This window comes from Microcebus murinus, chromosome 9 (assembly GCF_040939455.1).
Source record: "Microcebus murinus isolate Inina chromosome 9, M.murinus_Inina_mat1.0, whole genome shotgun sequence".
Lineage (NCBI taxonomy): Eukaryota > Metazoa > Chordata > Mammalia > Primates > Cheirogaleidae > Microcebus > Microcebus murinus.
The window spans coordinates 79,018,103-79,041,787 of NC_134112.1; the positions used below are offsets into that span (position 1 = coordinate 79,018,103).

The 23,685-nt window shown below is 33.9% G+C and overlaps 1 protein-coding gene across 1 annotated transcript in view; it reads right to left on the reverse strand.

Annotated features, from left to right (window-relative positions):
* Positions 1-3,206: 3,206 nt before the first annotated feature.
* Positions 3,207-23,685, reverse strand: part of GRM8 (glutamate metabotropic receptor 8) — a 728,319-nt gene continuing 707,840 nt past the window's right edge. Inside the window, exons 10-11 of the mRNA XM_012789100.3 lie at positions 11,640-11,886; positions 3,207-3,978 (exon numbers count right to left, since the gene is read on the reverse strand). Of these exons, the coding sequence (XP_012644554.1) occupies positions 3,929-3,978; positions 11,640-11,886 (297 nt within the window). The 3' untranslated portion in view covers positions 3,207-3,928. The remainder of the gene's footprint in view (positions 3,979-11,639; positions 11,887-23,685) is intronic.

Sequence of the window (23,685 nt, forward strand, 5' to 3'; positions counted from 1 at the left end):
AGTATTTTATGATTTTATAACATGATATCTATTAAAATTAACTTTACCTAAACTACATAAGCAGTAAGTAACTAGAAGAAAATATTTAATAGGTCAAATTTATTTTTCCCATCCTTATGACTTTCAAACAGATATGTGAATCAAAATGGGATATGAGACTTTACAGTGATAGTAGACTGAGTTCAACAAAGAGAAAAATATTCTGAATGCCCTATGGAGGATTAAGTTAAATGAAAAATAATGGCACCCAAAAGTTATACTACCATAGAAGATTATGCTACAAAAGTTTTCAAAAAGAAAAAACCTGTAATAGAACAGTCATAGAAAATAGGTTTTTTAAAAATAAAATTATGTGCTATTTCCTCCCAGTATCCCTGTAATATTACACTTTCAAAGTGGCAATCAGCAAGTCTCTAAGCATTTATAAACATAATAATTTCACCTTTAAGACTTAAAGAAATCTATCTATGGTCAAATTTGTCTTCATTATTTTCATTTTTGTTAAAGGAGAACCATAATGAAGCAAAAAGAAACATTTCTAAAGATTGTTATATATGAATAGTCTATAATTTGGTATTATTTCTTATTCATCCTTTTATACTGCCTCACTGTTACCATTTCATTCTAGAAGATGGATGAAAATACTTATAATAAAATATTAAACTAAATAAATAATATAAGAAAAAATGGTAAGATTACATAATAAAATTCAAGAATGCTGTTTCTTCTACTTGGCTGAATGAATAAAATATCAATGTTAGCTAATATAGTTTAGAAAATTGTTAATATACTTTTTATACTGTCAAGAATTTTTAAGAAATATTGAAAATAATACAGAATATTGAGTTAAAAGGAGAAGAACACTTAAATGGCAAAAACTTCTTTTCCTAGTGAGAGTTCCTATAAGGTGGTATTTAATATAAATAAAAAAATAAAATCCTGTTCATCTGAAATGACAAATTTTCTGTTAAAATTTCTAATAAACACTAAAAATTATTAGTCATTCAGTTCCTTTTCATGTTCAAATAGTCATCCCTCAAGTTTAAATTTATGAGTAGTTTTATTTAAAAATAAAATTTGTAACAGATCAACTGTCAATGATTTAGATACCTTTAAATATTAACTATTATAAACTCATTAAAAAAAAAACTGAGGTCAGATTTAGCCCAAGGTCATGCTAATATATCTCTCATTGTCTACTAGTGACATTTGCTGAATATTACCTTAGGCTACATTTTTAGCATTCCCTCTGGCATGCTGAGATTAGATATGACATTTCTTGGTCAGAATGAAACACAAGGTCAATTCTAAAGAATATAATACTGTATTTTTTCCATGCAACTTTGCATTTGCTTATCTATGGTACACAGCCTGTTCATTTTTAAACATTGGACTTAGGAACCACTACTAGCACACACTAAATCCTTCTTACAGGATGCCTCCTCTCCACCATTGCCCTGGCCAATATGACTACCTCCCGAACTCTCAGCAAAATCCCTGAGAAAATAACCACAGTGGAGGGCAGAATTCTCCAGCTCCTTATTGTAAGAGCTTGAGGGAGTTTTACCTCCCACTGCCTGGGAAGGATGGCAGTTTCATTAGCAGAACTCTTCCCATTGAGACAATGTTATAATCCACAAGAATTATTATTCAACTCTATTATGAGTTAAACAAGATTGTGGATAACAACAAACAAGTATCAATTATTTATAAAAATAGTTAGGAAAAATAACTCATTGGCAAGTTTGTAATAGGAAGAAAAGTTCTGAAATGTCAAGAACTATGCTTTATTTTCCTTTCTAAAGCCTTAAAGTGAAAAACAAAAAGTAGCAACAATAATAAAAATCCACATTTGTCTTGAGAGACAGCTTTGCTCTCATAATCACCCTGTCATGTCCAGTTAACCTGATTAGAGTCAATTAGTAAATGAAATTAGTAAGTGAAAATATACTTGAGTTTTGGTCTCTGAAAGGCATGCAGAGCTTACATAATGCAAGCACTGTTTTCAACCAAATATATGGATACTTAGTCTAAATCAAGTCAAAAAATCTTAGAAACCACTAATCTATAATACAAAGGAAACTGTCAACTTAAATATAAAAATATAATTATAATTAATTCTTGGTATGGCTATTGGTATTAAACTACATGGCACAATAAAATATACTAAATATGCAGTTAAGGGTTTATTTTACTTAGTCTAGGTCTTATCTAGAAAGGCACACCTAGAGGTGGGTTTAAGATCCTGATTACAGGATTATATTATCAGCAATCAGATTATCTAAAAGCTTGAAAATAATGTTCTTACTCCTTAAGTTAAACAGTATCTCCAAACATACAGTTCTATTAGGAGAAACTCAACCAAAGGCTGATAAACACACATTTCCGTCTATATGCAGCAATCTGTCTTCTTAGGTATCTAGGAAATGTTATTGACTGTTGAAGGAGCCTGTGCTATGCTACTTCAACCTTCTCTATTAAATAAAGTGACTGTCAGTATCTGGGTTGCAGCTACAGAGCACAGATAGCTCTTTATATCTGTAAGAAGTGCAATGAGCCATCCAAGCTAACTCAGCAGAGAGAACATTCACTAACCGAATGATTGTAGAGACCCATTGAATTGATAGATGTATGGATTGTGTGGCATAGAGGAGCCCATGACAAAAATGGTAACAGATTTGAAGGCCATTAACAGGCTCCTTTATCCATTCCGGCATGGAGTATTAGCATGAGACAGGCTCCCTGTTTTCACTATCTTTAATGATACTGTTCTATGAACCAATGAATGTTTTCATTTGGAAAATAAGAAAGCATTGACATGTTATCTGAACTGTGGTTTCTTTAGTGATGCCAAGGGAATAAATATGCTAATTCTGTGCTTTGAAGGATGTACGGGGTAAGGCCCATTACTTCACTGATTTCAGCGAATACTAGGCCCACATGAGAAAAGGTTAATATTACACACCACAGGATATTTTGTTATGCAAAAGTTTTGATTTAGATGTGTAATGGAAAATTTCAGTGGCACTTTGATGTGCTTTTAAATGGTAATTTCCATATTACATTCTCTGAAGTAAAGTTTAACTTATCATTTGTTAATTATAATACTTGAAGCAATTTACCTCAAACTATTGCTTGATTGTTCATGAAAGAAGTTATTACTATGAAAAGCTACCACAGAAAAATGGTGAAATATTCACAAAATCTTACACAAATAATGCCTTTTAATATGGGAATAAAAGACAGTTTTCCTCATATACACATGAATGTACAAAAACACATTCCTTAAAGAAATAATAATTCCTCAGAACACCAGGGCTTTTATAGAAGGAGCTAAATAACAGCAGAAGTGCCAACTAGAAAGAAGTTTTCTCTAGCTTTAAAACTGGAACGAAACAACTCTCAACATTTGCAAAACATTCCTTTATTATTAGAAATAAATTATTTGTATAAAAATTTGCATGCATCAATCATTGCATTTATTTTTAGCACAACCCAGGGCTTCAATCCGGTCAGCCATTACAAGAAACAGACTCATTGTCTTATACAAGTTGAACAATGTGGGACAGGAACGAGAGTTCTCACAATCACAGAAAAATACTTACAAGAATAACATCAGACATGGTTTATTTCAACAGCATTTTTTTTTTCACAAGCTAACGTTAGTTTTCCCTTTGTGATTTTTTTTAACTGCTCATGAGTAAGCAATATTTTAGTTTGACACTCATTGGTTGTATTGTATAAAATGGGTTTCTTCACTCCCATTATTGATACTTTTGGTTCATGGCTAATTTTGTTCCTTACGAGACTGACTATTGATTTTATTGATTGTAGTCTACGGAGATCTCCAGGAGTGAGTTTTTGTGGTCTCATGTTCATTGTTTAAGATCACATACCACATTTCTTCAGATTGAATCATTTTCCTGTTTCAGATGGAATGATTGCTGTAGCTGATATATGTTGTCTTGGTAGACGAAGCTGTTAAGACAAATTAGGAAAAATTAAGAGCATATAATAATAAATTATTCTGTTAATATGATTTTAAATTCAAATTCTGTGATGACTGTTTCATGACATTCAGCTTTTACAATACATTACTCATTATTTTTAAAAAGTGTACATTCTTGCATAGCATAATGACATTTCCTCGATGACAGACCACCTATACGAAGGGGGTCCTGTCAAATTATAATGGAGCTGAAAAATTGCCCAGTGAAGTTATAGCTGTCATAATGCACCACTACATTACTCACATGTTTGTGATGACACTGTTGTAAACAAACCTACTATGCTGCCAGTTGTATTAAAGTGTAACACATACAATTATATATTGTGCATGATACTTGATAATGATAGTAAATGACTATGATATTGGCTTATGTATTTATTATACTATACTTTTTATCATTATTTTAGAGTATAGTCCTTCTACTTATATATTTAAAAAATTAACTATAAAACAACCTCAGGTAGATCCTTCGTGAGGTATTCCACAAGAAGGCATTGTTACCATAAGAGATGACATCTTCATATATGTTGTTGCCCCTGGAAACCTTCCAGTGGAACAGATGTGGAGGTGGAAGACAGTGAGACTGATGATCCTGACCCTGTGTAGGCCCAGGCTAATGTGTGTATTTGTGTCTTAGCTTTTAGCAAAAAAGTTTAAAATGTAAAAAGAAAATTTAGAGATAAAAAAAGCTTATAAAGTATAGCCTTTAGGATATAGAATATAAAGATAAAAATACTTGTGCATAGCTATACAAAGTGTTTGTGTTTTGAGCTATGTGTTATTACAAAAGTGCCAAAAAGCTAAAAAAAAATTATAAAGTAGTTATAGTAAGCTAAGGTTAATACATTATTAAAAAAGGAAATTTTTAAATACATTTAGTGTAGTCCAAGCGTACAATGTTTATAAAGTCAACAATAGTGTATAGTAATGTTCTAGGACTTCACATTCACTCACAACTCACTCACTGACTCACCCAGAGTAACTTCACAGTCTTACAAGCTCCAATCATGATTAGTGCCCTATATAGAGTGTAGCATTTTTTATATTTTATATTGTACTTTTACTGTACCTTTTGTTATACCTTTTCTATGTTTAAATATGTTTAGATACATAAATATTTACCATTATGTTACAATTGCCTACAGAATTCATACAGTAACATGCTGTATAGGTTTGTAGCCTAGGAGCAATAGGCTATACCATATATATATAGCCTAGGTGTGTAATAGACTATACAATTGTTTAGGTACACTCTATGATGTTCACACAAAGACAAAATCATCGGATGATGCATTTCTCAGAATGTATCCTTGTAATTAAGCAACACACAACTGTAGTAAAAATTCAATGATAATAAAAATCGAAATGCAGCACCAAGTCTAATCTATAAAAACTAGTAATCTCATTTATAGTATATAGATATTTAGCAGAAAACTAAAAATGTAAAAGTAATACTTTTAATAAATTTAGGCAAAATTCAATTCAAATGTATATTTTGACTAATATTTACATATATGTAAAATAAAACAATAGATAAATTATTTGTCCTACAAAATACAAAAAAGTGTTTTTTACAACTTAAATGAAAGACCTCACTTCTTTGAGTCTGTGACCAAAAACGGGTTAATTAATTATAATTAGTTGTACTATGAGAATAAATATATCTTCCATTTAAAAACAAAAGATATTTTATACTCGAGAGGTGACCATGTAAAATATCAAGTCCATGGAATATTTCTAACATTAAAACAAAAATGTGCAATGCCAGTGCATACTTTTGTTTTGGTTTCATTTAAAGGATACAAATAAAGATGTTTAGAAAATAAATAAAGAGGCAAAGAAAATAATGAATATTTAATTTTCTGTTACCAACTTACTGTGAAGTAAAACTCATTATTGCCAGACTATTAGAGAGATATGAATAGCAAAATTTTCTGTGTCAAATTTATACTTATGCTTAACATTCCAGAGAAAATAAATCAAGATACAAATAATTCCTTTGGGTTTTTGAAAGATGTGATGAAATAAATCTCTGCCCTAAAATTCAAATATGATGTCTTATTTTTCAGTGTAATTTTAGAATGAATAATCATAAGAAAAAAGGCATAAAAAGCAAAATATATATGTATTTCAATATATAAATCCAATTCAGAATGAAACAGATTTTTAGAGAATAATTTAGTTATTGAATATTGAATAAGACTAGAAATTGCAAGATTCCTCCTCTGAAATAATTGACAATCAGACTCATTCCATTTTAGTATGTGACACTGCTGAGGGACAAGACAAGTTCTTACCAGAGACCAAGACTATACAAAGTTCACAATCACTAAAATTAACACAGATAGCCCAAGGAAGTGCTATTTGTAAATGTTTTTGCTATTTTTTATTTCATTTGTTATGAGCTTCAGGCCAAAAATACATGACATATCTCATCTTATCTAAATTGCTCACACTTCTAGATAATTATCATGGCACAGTGGAAAAAAAGTAGACTTTTCACCTGGTTTTAAATTTCATTCTATTTCCTACAAAATAAGTAAACAAAGGTAACTGAATCAGATCAATGAGCCTCAGTTTCATAACTGGTCAAAAACCTACAACACTGGGTTTTTGTGAGGATGGAGACAGAGTAGATTGGGGTGGAGGGGAGGGAAAAGCTGTAGTCTGGAAAAACCAATATGGAGTCCTACTTTCTACTTAACCTTTCCAAAAAGTAACATATTTATTACATTTGGTTTGATGTGAGGTGAAACATGATTTTTCATGATAGTTTACTTTTATTTATTATTTATATAATACTCTCATATGCCTCTAAATTGCCTCTAAGAAAATAAAAGTATAATCTTTGTAGACAAGATGGACAAAAAAATTGTCATAAGGTTTGTAAAAATGCCTATTAAAGGCCGGACACAGCGGCTCACACCTGTACACAGGGAGGCCAAGACAGGAGGATTGCTTGAGCTCAGGAGTTCAAGACCAGCCTGAGCAAGTGGGAGACCCCGTCTCTACTATAAATAGAAAGAAATTAGCCAAACAACTAAAAATAGAAAAAAATTAGCAGGGTGCGGTGGCACGTGCCTGTAGTCCCAGCTACTTGGGAGGCTGAGGCAGGAGGATTGCTTGAGCCCAGGAGTTTGAGGTTGCTGTGAGCTAGGCTGATGCCACAGCACTAAAGCCCAGGCAACAGAGTGAGACTCTGTCTCAAAAATAAATAAATAAGTAAATAAATGACCATTAAAAGGGTCACCCAACTTCCTACACTGTTCAATATTTTCAACAATAACTAAAAACGTGGGAAATATTTATCCAATTTGTATTAACTAGAAAGAAAAATTATGGTTGAAATAAAGGAACAAGAACCAAAAAGAGCTTGAAGAAGATAAAATTCATTCACCTGAGATTGCTAGAAATAAAAGAAAATTTTAAAAAAGATAATATTCAGAAGTTATTCATTCAAAAGATGGTGATTTGGATCAGATCATCTTTAAAGATCATTCCAACTTTGAGGCTCTATATTTAATTAAATATTCACACTTCATTTTTTGAACTCTTAAAATTGATCTCCAAGAATAAAAATGGTAGAATTCTATTGAGAATATAATTCACAGAAGGACATAAAATTTACTTTTCTAATGGTTAGATATAGAAGTATAAGGCTCTGGAAACAAATGATTTAGTCAACAGGAATACAATAATACAGGACAAGCTTTCTGGGGGGCAAATATTTTACAAGAATCTTTATCCTAGAATTATTATAAAGTAAAATGGATCAGGGATGTACAAATAACATAGTAGGGATATTTTTTTCACAGTGGTGATGAATATGTTTATGTGAAAATCAGTTTTTGAGTTCAGCAATGGTAAATTTCTGTGTGTGCACCACATTGTGTTCATAAGCTAGAGAAAGCAAATCTACCTCCAGCAGCAGCTGTATTCATGAATTATTCATGAACATAGCTCAAAGAATACTATGTACAGCATTTGTTAATTGGGTACAGTTGGCAAAATTCATATATGCCAACTAATTCTCCTCTCACCCTATTACGGACCTTTTTTGAATGCGAAATGTAGTGTGCAAATTCAGCAATTAACAGGTACTCATTGATTTCCCATCCAGCTTCATATTACTTAAATTTATTCTGTGTAGCTTTGAAACTTTAAAATCTTGAACATATGATGAGAGTTTCTGGCATTAACAAATCATCTTTAAGATGAAATTTCTAAATGTGAGGACTTGCAAAACTCCATGGCCATGAAGAAAAAGCATTGCATGTATATTGTAAATATACAACTAATATTAGGAACAAAAATTTCTAACCAATGGAATAGTAGCCATGATTATCAAAATCCTCTATATATTTAAAAAAAGAAAAAGGGATGCTAAAACTGTAGTTTCTGAATTTTAAGTCTTCTCTTTTCTATTAAACACAGACCAATCTACATTTTCAAGGCATCAATGGTACCTTTACCTTTATATTGTGATTTATAGTTTATAAAACACTTTTTAAATATCGTTTTCACTGTACTAATGGTAATTTATCAAAAGTCTTGGTAGCAGAAAGTATGAGAATGTAGCAACATAGTCACTTTCCCAGTGGATTAAGCAGTCCTGGATTTATTAAGAATAGACTCTACCCATTTTGAGAAGAAGTGTTTTAAATCTGAGAAGGTGTTGTGCTTTTTACATATAGTTGAATGGCAACTATATTCGAATATATTTCTAAAGACATAACATATTTTAGGAGAAAAAGATTGAATTTAATTTATTAATTATAAGAATACTGTTAGATTGTTTGTGATTTCAGAAGACTTTAGACTAATTTGAAACCCCTGGTACACATAGTAAAGGTAACAGGGACATGGGAGCCTATGTTGCCTGTGCCAAGTTTCTCACTTGGACTCTTAAATATTAAATTGCAAGTTTCTTTTAAAAAGTACACAAATCTACTCTTTCATTGTAAGATGGTCACATAAGTGAATAAAGGTTAAAAATGGTAACCTGGAGTGTGATTATGGAAGAATGTAAGATTTCATATACTGTTTCTCTTGAATGTATAAACTAGTCACTTTATTTGGACCCAATTTATTCAAATCTAAACTACTCATGTAAAAGATGAACATACTAAAAATCTCCAGAGTACAATTTAAGTATCTATCCTGCAGTTAAATTGTTTATCTTGATTCACCTTTTTTACTTTCCTTTACCTTCTAAGAGTGAGCATCGGACTCCAGCAAAATATTGTAGGCTTACCCTCCAAATAGGCCTTGTGTTTGTAATATTTCATTTTTATTGTAGAGAAAATAGAGGAATGTGTGTATGTTATATAATTTATATTTCAACATTAACAGAAAATAATAGAAGGAAAATAGTAAATGTATGAGATTTATTTCAATAATGTGAGATTAATTCTTACCAACACTGAAACTTTCCCTTTTCAGGGAAACTTTTTATTCTTTTTTTTTTTTTTTTTTTTGAGACAGAGTCTCACTCTTGTCTGCGTTAGGGTGCTGTGCCATCAGCCTAGCTGACAGCAACCTCAAACTCCTAGGCTCAAGCGATCCTCCTGCCTCAGCCTCCCAAGTAGCTGGGACTACAAGCATGTGCCACCATGCCCGGCTAATTTTTTCTATATATTCTTAGTTGGCCAATTAATTTCTTTCTATTTATAGTAGAGACGGGGTCTCGCTCAGGCAGGTTTTGAACTCCTGACCTTGAGTGATCCTCCCATCTCGGCCTCCCAGAGTGCTAGAATTACAGGCATGAGCCACCATGCCCAGAAACTTTTTATTCTTTAAAAGGGTGAAAAAGGCTATTAATTTTTTTATCTGCCACTTTCCATAGGTGAGTGTGGGATGACTGGTATTTATTTCACTGTAAGTTTGGTTGTTCCATTTGGTAGCCATATTTTATAGTGTTTCCTGGATTGCTGCTGAAAAACAGTATAATAATAGAGTCTAGAGTCTCATAGTGAGAAGTCTCAGTGTTCACAGTGTATCACTGGTCAACAGTAGTTTGTTGACATTTTACAATAGGTTTTAACTTCTTACACTATTGCTTTCAAGGTACAAAAACACAGGTAAAATTCTGTTCTCAAATCACAAGCATTCTACTCTAATCCCTCTAATAGTATTTATAGTATATAGTTTGCTAAGAGCCAAAATAGGCCTGTTACTAATAAATTGCTTACCTATAATTGGAGAAGATTATATAATGATTTGTTACTAAAACCCAACCTTACTGTGCCTTCTCTTATGGTTTCTCAAGGTTTCCTGTTTGCAGAAAGATAGGGGAGTGTTTATGAAATTCTTGTAAAGTTCACTTCTCTAAAAGTGACTAAATTTGGTATTAGTGATCTGAAGGTAGTATTCTTAGGGACAATGCAGCCAATAATTCCAACAAGTCCAATTGTCATTGAAACCAACAAGTTTAAGCAATGCTAATCATCTAAGGATAGTTCTGTGTATGGAGAATTAGAGTAGACAATGTTCTCCTGGAAATCTTGATACCAAAGAAGTTTTGTAAATCTAGTGAAGACTATGAATTGCAATAAATAATTAAAGCACATACAATCAATTCTTAGTTTTCCCCTATATTTAGTGTTAAAAGTATAGAGAGTAGGGGATAAAAACTGCTGGAGAAATCTGAGAGAAGAGACTATTTTTGAATAGGATTTTTTCCTTAATTATTGAATACCTATGTTGTATTCCCAAAAGAATGGAAGCCACTATAATGCAAGTACCTTAGCTTTTATTTCTTTTTGATCAATTTATAGAACCTAGTAATGTAAAGTCTATAATTTTTACTACATTCAGCTTTCTGGTCTTTTACCATACAAATTTTCAGTCTTTGGCTACTCTTCCATAAATACCAAGATGGACTTTACTAGACCAGTTAAACTCTAGTGGATGGGCTCAGGTTTCAGTGTATTGTTATCATGTGCTTCTTCTGGACTGGACTATAGTGAAGAGCCAAATAGATGAAGAAAAGAAAAATAGGATGGTGATTGTGAAAAGGATTCTATTTCCAGGGTCATAAGGCTTTCAGAGAAGAGCTCTACTATATCCAAGACAGAAAGTAAAGGGAAGTTTTGGAAAGCCCAAGGGAAGGAGACCACTTGAAAGAAATAAGTATCAACTGTGACTTAACTAAACATACTGGCTGACCAGTTTCTCATTTTCTTAAAGACTCAAATAACATATCAATTATTTGTATGAGATCTGTAGTAGCATATTCCATAAATATTAGCAAAGTATTAATACTATAAAAAGCAGCCAATATTGAACCAAGAAAAATTGGTGAATAGTTCCTAAGTGCTAAAAGATAATTTTATAAATGGAAGATACTTCCAAATCTCAAGTTCTGTAATGCCTCAAAAGCAAGACCTGATAATCATTGTAAAAGAGATTTTGTGTGCACACTTGTACTCTGTAGAACAGCCACTCATCTTGACATCATTTGGTTCTCACCAAACGGTTCTAACTCTTGTGAGTGCCTCATGCGATGTAAGTACTGCCATGCCCTGGACACATGTAGCACAATCCCCAAGACTAGGAGAATAATGTTCAACGTACATCTATTAGGAAGTGCTCCCGCTCTTGACCATCGGAAAGTCTACAGATGACTTACTGTTGGTTTCAAGACTCTCACAGAGTTCACTTTTCACCTCGCCATTTGGTCTGTCATTTCCTTTTTGGATCAGTTTGCTTTGCATGGTGGCAGCTGTCACCACAGCTTTGAAGCTCCTCTTGCGTTTTTGAACATTCTGCTCTGGATGAAAAATTATAATATAAACCTTGGGCATATAGAGCATGCCCAGAGACACAGAAGCACTTAAACTCATGGAGACAGTAAGTGTTGTTGTCTGGATGTACATCTGGAGGGAGAAAAAAAAATCACTGTTGGTAAACTTGACTAGCAGGAGATAAAGCAAATAACATACTAGTTTAAAAATTGCCCCAGCTTCTTTGCTAAAGGTACATTAGAAGGCATTCAATAAAGTTGTCCTTAACTATAGTCAAGCATTCCTATATCCCAACCTGCAAGTGTGGATGAGTAAGGTTGTATTTTTTATTAAGCTCAATTCCTTAAAATAAAAAGATAAACAACTAAGATGGTGGGGGATTGATGAGCACTAGGGTTGATTCCAGATCTTTGTAATTGCATTTGGAAAGAATTGGAGACCATTATCCTAAGCGAACTATCTCAAGAAAGGAAAAACAAATACTACGTATACTCTTTAATAAATTGGAACTAACTGATGGGCACAGAAGTTCACAGATAGCAGTAAAAGTCACTGGAAATCAAGGGGGGGGGAAGAGGGGAGTAGGGGAATGGAAAAAACCCACCTAAGGGGTGCAATGAACACTATTCAAGTGATGGGCACATTTACAGTCCTGACTCAAGCCATGTAACAAAAATATTTGACCTCCCTTAATATTTTGAAACTTTTTTAAAAAGATGGTGGTGGACGCCGGGCGTGGTGGCTCACGCCTGTAATCCTAGCACTTTGGGAGGCTGAGGCGGGCGGATTGCTCAAGGTCAGGAGTTCGAAACCAGCCTGAGCGAGACCCCGTCTCTACCAAAAATAGAAATAAATTAATTGACCAACTAAAAATATATATACAAAAAATTAGCTGGGCATGGTGGCACGTGCCTGTAGTCCCAGCTACTCGGGAGGCTGAGCCAGTAGGATCGCTGAGCCCAGGAGATTGAGGTTGCTGTGAGCCAGGCTGACGCCACGGCACTCACTCTAGCCTGGGCAACAAAGTGAGACTCTGTCTCAAAAAAAAAAAAAAAAAAAAGAAAAAAAAAAAAAAAAGATGGTGGTGGAGCATACTTTCCTCTTAGGATTATAAATAAACATTCATAAGGAAGAGGACAAATTCAGTCCGGCAAAACATTTACATTTTATGCCACAAAGACCTTCTTCAAAAGGTAACCAGTGGGTCAAGAATTATTTTAGCAGTAAGCTTAACCCAGAAGGTAAATTTTATATATAGTGGAACTAGAGTGGAAATGAAACATTTCAGAATATCACAATTGCACACCATTGCTTGAATAATGGTAGTGTTTGCATCTTCACATCATTATATGATTTTAACTATCAAACCTGAGAAATCACAGGCATGCCATCAGGGCTTGATTTTTTTTTTTTTTTTGACAGCCCCTCTGAAAATCACTTCTAGTGGATTCTCAATGATCACATCAAATTAAAATAAATGCAGATGCTTTTACAAAATACATGAGACCTCTTCCCTCCAAGATTCAGACATGTACTCTGGGGATAGGGTGTGGGCCTCTTCATTAAGAAAATTCTCCCTTGTGGTCATTGCTTACCCATATCCTACTAAAATCAACTGTTCTAGGACTTACAGAGAGAAAACTCTCTGGAAGATTTTTCTTTCTACAACCTAGAGGTTAAGAATTCAATAAAACCAAACCTAATTCCACTGCTTTGGCTTTTTTGTCATGGTACAGAAGCAGACATAACAGTATTTTAATCTCAAAAATCAAAAACCTTTGATCTGCTTCCATTTTTCATGTCCTGAGTGTGAAATATAACTTCCCCAAATAGCTTAGGATACTGAGGCCACAGAGAAACTGTGTTTAAAGATTGTGAAGACATCTCTTTTGTTATATCTATGAGCCCCATTAATAGATCTGCTCACTGTAATAATGCCTCTGAAAATGATCCTGATTAGTTCAAATGTTAAGTTTTAATCTATTAGTCTTGATAAAATGTATAGTACTAGTCAAATTTCCTCTGACAATCCTCAAGAGCCTAGCTAATTCTGTCCTTTTTGATAAAAGATAAAAAAAACATTCACCGTCAACAGCAAATACCTGAATTGACATCACTGTGTTGTCTTTTACTAGAGGAGATGGTTTTTCTCTTAGCAGATGGCAAAGCCTTGAGGCAAAGAACTGTCCAAACCATATAGAGAACCTCAGATACAAGTAAAGAGACCATCCTTGTGTGTGATAAATCATACCATGCAGATGACTGAGTTTATCGTTCAGTCCATCTACTTCTAAGGCTATCCTTGCATAAAACCTCATTGTAAGTGTGGGAATATCCTTTAGCCAGGTTGACAAGGTTTACAACAATTAAGAAGGTCTCTATAAAATGTAGATATGTGCCTTTAAACCTCACAAATCTCCCCAAGCTTTATCATATACTTTTAAGCAACCTATTATTATGAGTACACCTAAGAATCTCATGTGTTAACCTTTGAATTCTTACTTATTTTCAAGCTAGCATTGTTGCAAAAATCTATCCAGAAAATTGGCTGCCAAGAGAAGACATAAAGGTAAAAAAAAAGAATATGTGAAAGTCCAAACCATACACATAAATATTCCAAAGGCACACATATAGGCAACCATCGGTTTTGTCCCAGCCAGATCCTAGAAAGCAAATTTAGCTTAAAAAAAAAAAAACAAACAAAAATACACAAAATCCAGAGATCAAACAGTCACGAAATTATGAGAATACTCATACTGCTTAGCTGGATTTTTTGAATAACTTAATCTGTTACTCTTGCTAAAATGTATAGTACTAGTCCAAATAGTACAAAAATACCTTTATGGTTTTAAAATTTTGTAAATTTTCTTTGCTACCAAAAACATAAGTAATATTTTTCTTCCCTTAATCAAAATAGTTTCTGTAATATAGCATAAAGTTAATCTAGCTAAATATTAGGCATAAAGAAGATTCTGGAATGTGAGCTTCTTCATTAAAAAAATTACTGTAGTCTCTCCTTTTGGCAAGTCAACTCAATAAAAGATGTAATAAACATAGACATTAGAATTAAATAGTACTATGCTTAGTGTACCAAGCTCTTCATTAGATACTACACTTTCAAATTACACAAAAATGCTGATCTTAATTATGTGCTCTCTTAAAACATCTTCTGAAAAATTTTAAATGTGAATTTGATACAGGAAAAGCATCTATAAAAATTATACCCTAAAATCCACAACCTTACAGAAGCCTAGCACTTGTTACAGGTCCTTGGACTATAAATAAAGTGAGTTTTTGAACCTCATCTTTAAATTTTTATTGAAATGAAAAAAAGCCATATGTCATAACCTCAGTGACTGCAAAAGCAAAATGAAATAAATAAATAAATGCCACCTACTGTCATTCTAGAAAAACTAAATTCTTAGTACCATAGATTATTGGATTCTGAATATCTCTGATATTTAAGGATATTTAAGAAGAAAGGAGAGATTATATTAAAAGATTAAAAATGAGCACTTGATTGCAAAAAAACTCATGGATTTTTGTATATATATAGAAAATTCCAATTACTTGAGCCATGTAGACAGGGAATATGTTCCAGCAGACCTGGGTTTAAATTCCAGAACCTCCACTTACATTTTTTTAAAAGATGAGGTTTATGGAGAAACTCTTGAGTTGCTTTGTGGGTGATAAAAGCCTCCAAGTCAACCCACCAGGCAACAATCCAAACCAATAAAACTAACATGGTAATTGGACAAATGTGTGGTCTTATGTTTCCTCTCTGGCCTTTAATTTCGTATCTATGCAATGGGGGAGAAATAATATCTTTCTCACAGAGGAGTTACAGGGTAGAATGATATAATCATTATAAAATGTCTTTTAAGTACAAAATAGCTGAAGAATGATTATTTACCCTACAACTTTGAATCTAAAAGGATGCTAACAAAGTATCCCTTTAGATGTATGGCACAAGAGAAGGATCTATTAGACAATTATCTAAACTAGACATATTTGTTTAGTGAAGAGCTGATAGCCATGCTCTGCCTACATGATGTCTAGGAAAAGGTCTTTGCAATCTCACTTCAAAGTAAGCAGAATAAAATTTTGTCCAAATGCCAACTCTATTTGCTGATGTCAAGGCCACATTCACTGTCTGGGCTACATTCCTAGAATAACACAACAGCTCTCTGTCTCAGAGTTACAGCTCACCAGAATGCAGGAGACTATATTAACTCCCCCTAACCCACGAAAATTCATCAAGAGATACTGGCAGTGTTATTGGATATGTTAATACTTTTTTCTTTCCCATCCTTCTTTTATGTGCTCCCTCCTGCCCTGTCACTTTAAAATACTAATACCCAGAGGAAAAGGAGTATTATTTCTATCACATCACTGATGGCCTGTCACTGCCTCTGCCTCCATGCCCTACGGAAATTTTGAACCTGAAGCAGGCAGATTCACTGAAGATTTTTAGCAATCTGTGGATAAGGCAGGAGGAATTGTCACAATAGAGCACCCTAACATGATGTCTTTTCTGGGACCTATTAGAGCTTCCTCTTTATCATCTGAATGGGTCGTTTGTACACATCCAGGCTTGACTAAATGTAGGTCATGACCTGGAATCCAAAGACTCCAGGAAGAGTGAGAGGAAGGATATTATATTTCTTCAGGATAAAAATTAGTGTTTTACTTTCAACCAGTTACCTGCACACAGAACTCCATCAACTCTGACATAGAGCCCGGTATGGTTTCAAAGACTTAGTAACTAAAGATGACCTATTCTGAGGCCTAATACTCAATGCAAATTTATAACTTGTGATAAGAAACAATTTATTTTTTATTCTTGAATATTTCTATCTTGTTTTGGATAGTTAAATCTCACCTCTGCTACCTTAACACTTAAAGCCTGTTTTCCTATGCTTCTGTTATCTATATTTCCTTATCTATGTGCCTGCCAGTGACACTTTCATCAAAAAAATGGATTTTCATTTTATTTTAAGCAGCTAATGGACTTCAAAATATCATTTATTACTAGAAGTGATTAATTTTTTAAAGATAAAGAAGTTTATAGAGAAACATCAATTGCCTTGTCAATGGTTAAAGCCCAAATCAACCCATCATGCAATAATCTAAACTCTTATGAAATTCCTCTAGCAATTGGGAAGTAGCAAAATCACAGGCAACCACTCAGTTCTTTCGGTTGACCCTAGAAACTGATGAACCCTCACCACGCCAATATCAAATCTTTTATTATTGTTTCTGTTTTATTTGGATCAACTACCATCCTAGCATCTACCTGTGAGTCAATCCTCAGGTATCCTCCTCATCTTTTTAGCATCTTCCTTTGAAATATCCAGAGCTCAGTCCCTGGACATCTATCTATCCATCCATCTAGCTATATTACTCTCTTGCTGATCACAGTTGGAATTATGGCCTTAAACAGGAACAGCTTTGTGGGTGCACACTTGTACATAGGTTTCTGTACTCTGAAGGGACTCATGACTGGCTTAATGCTCTGCTGTCACTGTTTTGAAATTTGTAATAATGTTTTAACAAAGAGGCCTGCATTTTTACTTTTTACTGGGCTCCACAAAGTATAATATGTAGCTAGTCCTCTTTAAAATAATAATTTACATGCTGACAAATTCCAGGCTTTTCTCAGGAAATCAATTGCCTTCTGAGTGGCTTCCCTGGATGTCTCACAGCATCTGAAGCTAACAAGCCTTTGATTTCCCACCTTCATCCCTAAAGTTGCTCTTCCAGTGGTCCCTCGTGTCTCATTTCTTTCATCTTTGTAGTTCTTGGGATAAAAACCTTGAAATTGTCCTTTGCTTCTCCTTTACATTCCCACTCTACCTACGACCAAATCCTATTGATTCCACCTTCAAAAGTTGCTCAGACAGGTCATTTTCTAATATTTCCCTGGTATTGCATTGCTCAGAGCCACCATCATCTTTCATTTTGATCAGTACTATAGCTTTTCTAGGGATCTCTCTTCTTTTGCTCATGTTCTTGTCTGGTCTGATCATTTGATTAATCCTAACACAGGAGCTAGAATAATCTCATTATTCATAAACCAGATTAGGTCACTCCTACTCTCTAAACTCTGCAATGACTTCCTGTTGATGGTATCTTACAATGACCCACAAGGTCTCCTGAAATCATTTGGCTTTATTCTTTCCTTGACTCACTCTCTTCCAGCTGGCTGCCAGGCTGACCCTAGAACATCCTAAGCATGCTTTCACTTTCAGCCTTTTCTATGTGACAGCTTGCTTCTTCACTTCCTTCAAATCTTTGCTGACGTGCCCCTTCTCAGTGAAACATGTCCTGAACTCATCATTAAAAATTGTAACCCCCAGCCTCCTACCAGCATTCCCCAGCTGTATTTCACTCCTTATAAACTAAAATTTTCCATCATAAAAGTCTGTATATTTTACTTATTTAATTTATGTGTTGTCTATTTTCTTTAGAGAGAATAAAAGTTCCATGAGTCCAAGGATTTTTACCTAGTTGTTTATTGTTGAAAAAAACTCAGCACCTAGAACATTGCCTGGATAAAATACATTTTCTATATTTTTTTTGAAATGGTGTGGGTTCTTACTCTCAAATTTGGCATTTAAAGGAAATAACCCATGTAGTTTCAAACAGGAAACATATCAGATACTAACCATAAAATATAGGAAAATTGGAGGGCCCATCTCCTCTCATATTGACTTCCAGGCTAAAAGAGAAACTTAATTTTGCACAGATAAACATAATGCCCTTTTGAACTGGAAATATGATAGTGATGGACCATTTTGCTCTCAATGGAGCGATTGATAGTAGAAACCAAAAGTCAATGGTCTCAACTTTGGGAATATGAGAGCTCTGGGCTCTGCCCTGGATCCCCCTCCTACTGAACAGCATGACTGAGGGTAATGCACTTACACTATTTCTAGGTATCCATAGACCTATCTCAAAGCATTTAATGAGGCAACATATGTAACATTGGCATGGAGCCTGGCATTTAGTAATCAATAAATGATAGCATTCATTGTCACTAATTAACCTTGATCCTGTTCTCTATTCATTTTCCTTCATTCCTTACACCACAAACACTGAACATAAGTGCTCTCTCAAAATCAGCTTCAAGTTTTTTAGCCTTTCTAATAGGAACACACACACAAATACAAGCAAAACATTATTTATTCATAAGGAAATATACTTCATGTTTATGGAAGACTCTAGAGTCAGCACATTGAAAGAATTATAGTCTAGTTTGACTCTGGGAAAAATCACTGTCCTGAGTGTTGTGTTTCCCCTGTCAGGAAGAAATCACAGTGTTGCTGACCCACCAGCAGGTCAGAGACATTACATTGTGTTGTCATTAGTGGAGACAGGGATGAACTGTCTCTGATCCTTTCACAGTCTCTCAACACATCCCCTTTTGGCTCAAAACATGTTTGCAAAATGAAGAGTCAAATCAAAGGTTATATGAATGCAGAATTGTGAATAAAGACCAAGGATGTAGAACTGGACTGATTCACACATAAGATCTGAATCTTCAACCTTAGGCTTATTGGGAATAGTGGTAACCAACTCCAGAGAATGATATAGCATCAACCAACATGTAGAATATCAGCTTTTCTAAGTATAGGAAAGGAAAATTGTAAGGAAGCTCAAAAATCTCCTAAAGAACAAAGAATAGATATTAGATTTATAGTGACTGATTATAATTAAATATAAGTGATATTTAATGTTTGGATTAGTAAATTATTTTCATTAAAGACTGATAAAAATTTTATAAACAAAGCGATTTTTTTAAAGTACAGCATTTCTATATAAAATGTAATCTTTGATTTTTGATTATTCTATACAAGAATTATGTATAGAAACAGTAAAAATAATTTACCAAAAAGTGTTGTTACATTTTCTACTGGGGTATAATAAAATGAATATGAGGCATCTACTTTATCCGTGCTCATCACTTTTTCCTTTGCAGGTGTTTTTCTCCATGTTTTCCTCCACAGACACTTACTTCCCTGATGCTTTTTAGTCCTTTATGATTGCAGCATCATGATTAGAACTGAGAATGAGAGTTATGACGATGTCTTTAATTATCATTGGAGCAGATCTCAAAATATAACAAACAATATTTTCATGACAAAAACAAAAATTTGAACATTTTTAGAAAGAATGAAGAGGAAACAATTATTACAGGAATAAAATTCATGTCTGAACTGTATTTTTATAATATATCTATCAAAATCCATTTATCTGTATCTGCTATCATCTATCCACCTAGCAGCTAGTGCAAAAAGAAAATGTCTTAAATCTTATATTTATCTCTGTCTAGAGATGGAAGCTTTGCTAAAATTGAAGTTTTAGGAAAAATGTATTATTTAGGTTGTATTATTTAAGGAAATTTGATAACATGGAAATGGTTTCAAGTAGAGTTTTGTAAAAGGCATCAAACCATGTTCAAATAGATACTTCATCTATAACTCTTTTTAAAGACAAAATAATTAGATCAGTAACTCAGTGCAGGTGTTTTTATGGAGGCATAAGATGTTATACAAATACTACTTTTTCCTGGTGATATTACTTAATATGGAAAGAACCAAGAAGAATGATGTCATGGGCTGAACTGTGTCTTCTTCCAAATTCATATTTTGAAATCCTAAGTCCCAGTAGCTTGGAATGCAACTGCATTTAGATACAGGGTCTTTAAAGATGTAATTAAATTCCAATGAGATCATTTTGGTTGGCCTTATTTTGGTGGTATCCTTATAAGAAAAGGAAATTAGGACACAGACCCGCAGAGGGATGACCCTGTGAAGACACAGGAGATGATAGTCATCTACAAACCAAGGAGAGAGGACTTGGAAGAAACCAACCCTGATGACACCTCGATCTCAGGCTTCTAGTCACCAGAACTGTGAGAAAATAAATTTCTGTTGTTTAAACTATCCAGTCTGTGGTACTTAGTTATGGCCGTTTTACCAAACTAATAGAGTGGGAAAGTTCTGTTAGTATAGTTGGTTTTTGGTTAAACACATTACTAGAATCTAAAAGATTTTTGATGTTGATTAAAGAAATGAGTTTAGATGTTGTGTAATAATTACAACCATAATAGTTATCAATCCTGAGGATCAGGTACAGTATTATATCAAATCTTTTCTGTACTTATTTAACCCCTGACAATAATCCTATAAGGTAGAAATGGGTTGATTTTTGAGAATTACACAATCATGAAGAAGTCATATTTGAGATACAATCAATTTTTGAAAAGTCACACAACACATGAAATAAAACATAGATTCAAACTGAGATTTTTCTGACTTGAAAGCCTATATCATCACCACACACCATATGGCCTCTACAGATACAGAAAGATGTGAAAGAGCAGTATTAATATGACTTGAACCTTCTCCAAACCAGAAAGTCATCCTTTTTCTAATAGAGTTGGGCCAAATTTATTCAAAATAACAAAGACTCAGTTAAAGCACTTAAATTGATTTTTAATTGAGAATTTAGCGGGTTTTGCTGTTATTAAGCAGCTACATTCTCCATTTTAAAAAACCCAAAAACTCAATGGGCAGCTTTGACTTTCTTAAAACTATAATTTCTAAAGCTGTACAGAATGAGCTAGCACAGTCTTCCTCAAACGATAGCCTGCGGGCCACATGCAGGCCGCCAGCACATTTATCCCGCCCTCCAGGTGTTTTTGCCGAAGACAGGCAACAGTCGACTAGTCCCCCGCCCACAGTGCACATGTGTGGAATGTGCGCTATACTCCTCTACTTCATGCCTCTACTTCAGTGACCCTCCAATGGTCTGAGGGACAGTGAACTGGACCCCTGTTTAAAAAGTTTGAGGATCCCTGATAGCAGAAAGCATGGGTTCAGAGAGCTGGATAAGTTAATCTTTAAAAAAAATGTTTATCACTGAGTTTGCAATGGATCACAGTAGAGACATGTTTAATACTTGATGAACCACCAGAAGGAATGAGGATTCCCTACAATCATAAGACAAACTGCCAACACATTATTCTTGAATAGCACTACTCCCTCACTGCAGTCACCAAAGACAGACTATTGACAACAAAGCAGGCAGGCAAACTGGGATTCAAATACACGTGAACAGACAACCAAGAATTAGCAAATGCTTAAGGAGAACCAAGAAACCTTACAAAAAGAATAGCTCCAATAGAGCTAAAGGAAGAAGATATTAGAAATAAAAATAATTATTATCTTTGGAAAGTTCTGAAAGAATAACACATCCACAAAAAGTATCAAATAAATATTATAAAAGCTAACATTTTATCATTAAAATTAAAATTTCAATAAATGAAGGATTTCTGGTTCTAGCTCTGGAGGAGTAGTTTTAATCAAATACATCCAACCACAGAGAATAACTATAAAAGAATAATAAAGTTTAAAAAAAGATACTATTTGGAGACATGAAAGGAGAAACAGGATAGCCAAGACTCAGGGGGCTGAGACCTAGAAAGAAATAAGAAAAGCACACTGGCTGGGTATGGTGGCTCAAGCCTGTAATCCCAGCACCTTGGGAGGCCAAAGCAGGAGGATTACTTGAGACCAGGAGCTGGAGGTTACAGTGAGGTATGATCGGGCCACTGCACTCCAGACTAGGTGACAGAGAGAGACCCTGTCTCTAAAAATAAATAAAATAATTAAATTTTAAAAGTACCCTGATATAATTCTGACATTCTCTGCTTCTTTTATTCATATGGGATGAGGTAATTCTATGTACAAGGGTTAGAAGACCGAAATGTTTAGACAAACCTTTTAGCAGTCTCGTGGGACTAGAAAGACAAAAACTGAAAGCAGAGGATATCAGTGCAGCCAAGCTTGAGGATCCATGATTCTAGGACACTGCAGAGAAGTAGACCTGATATTTCACACCAATTTTTCTTTGAGACTTTACTAAATCCTAAGTGTAAGAGAACAATAGGCTAAAAAATAAATCTAACATCTAGATTTAGAAAGAATTCAGTTAGTATCTGGGTCCATTAGGGAGGATAGGCACTCATAAATATCTAAGACTTTTAGCTGATATATCTGAAGGGATATCCTCTAGGAGAAAAAGTAAATAAACATTAGACAAACCCACAGAAAGCCTGAAACCTATCTTCAAATTATCCCAATCCCAGATTATATAAAGGTTACATGCCTCTACTTCAATTGTTTACAAGTAGAAAATAGGAGCTTCTCTGGAGATAAATATAACAACATCTATAACATATATATATATATGTTTTTTAGAATATACAATGTGAGATATTAAATAAAAGATTAACAGCCAGGCATTCTAGGACACAAAACAAATGATCAAAAACCAAGGAAAAATAATAACAACAAAAAAAAATATCAAACAGGTGATAGAAATGGTGCCACAGATGATCACACACCAAGCTTCCCAGAAAAATGTGAAAGTAAATATATTGAAGAAAATGCATGATAAGAGAATTTCACCAAGAGACTGAACTATATATATATATTTAAAGTTAAAAATTATAGGACTAAATAATGATGTAATAATTGAATTCAACATATGAATTTAACAATAAATTGAATACAGTGTGGGAAATAACTAATGAACTAGAAGATAGATCTGTAGAAAATATCCAGAGGGAAGCATGGAGATAATGAAGAATTTAAAAATACAGAAAAAATTATTAGTGGTACTATTATTATTTTTGAGACAGAAACTCACTCTGTTGCCCTAGCTAGAGTGCAGTGACACTATCATAGCTCACTGCAACGTCAAACTCCTGAGCTCAAGTGATCCTCAGCCTCCCAAGTAGCTGGGACTACAAGTGTACACCACCACACCCAGCTAATTTTTCTATTTTTAGTAGAGACGGGGTCTTACTCTTGCTCAGGGTGGTCTGGAACTCCTGAGCTCAAGTAATTTTCCTGCATTGGC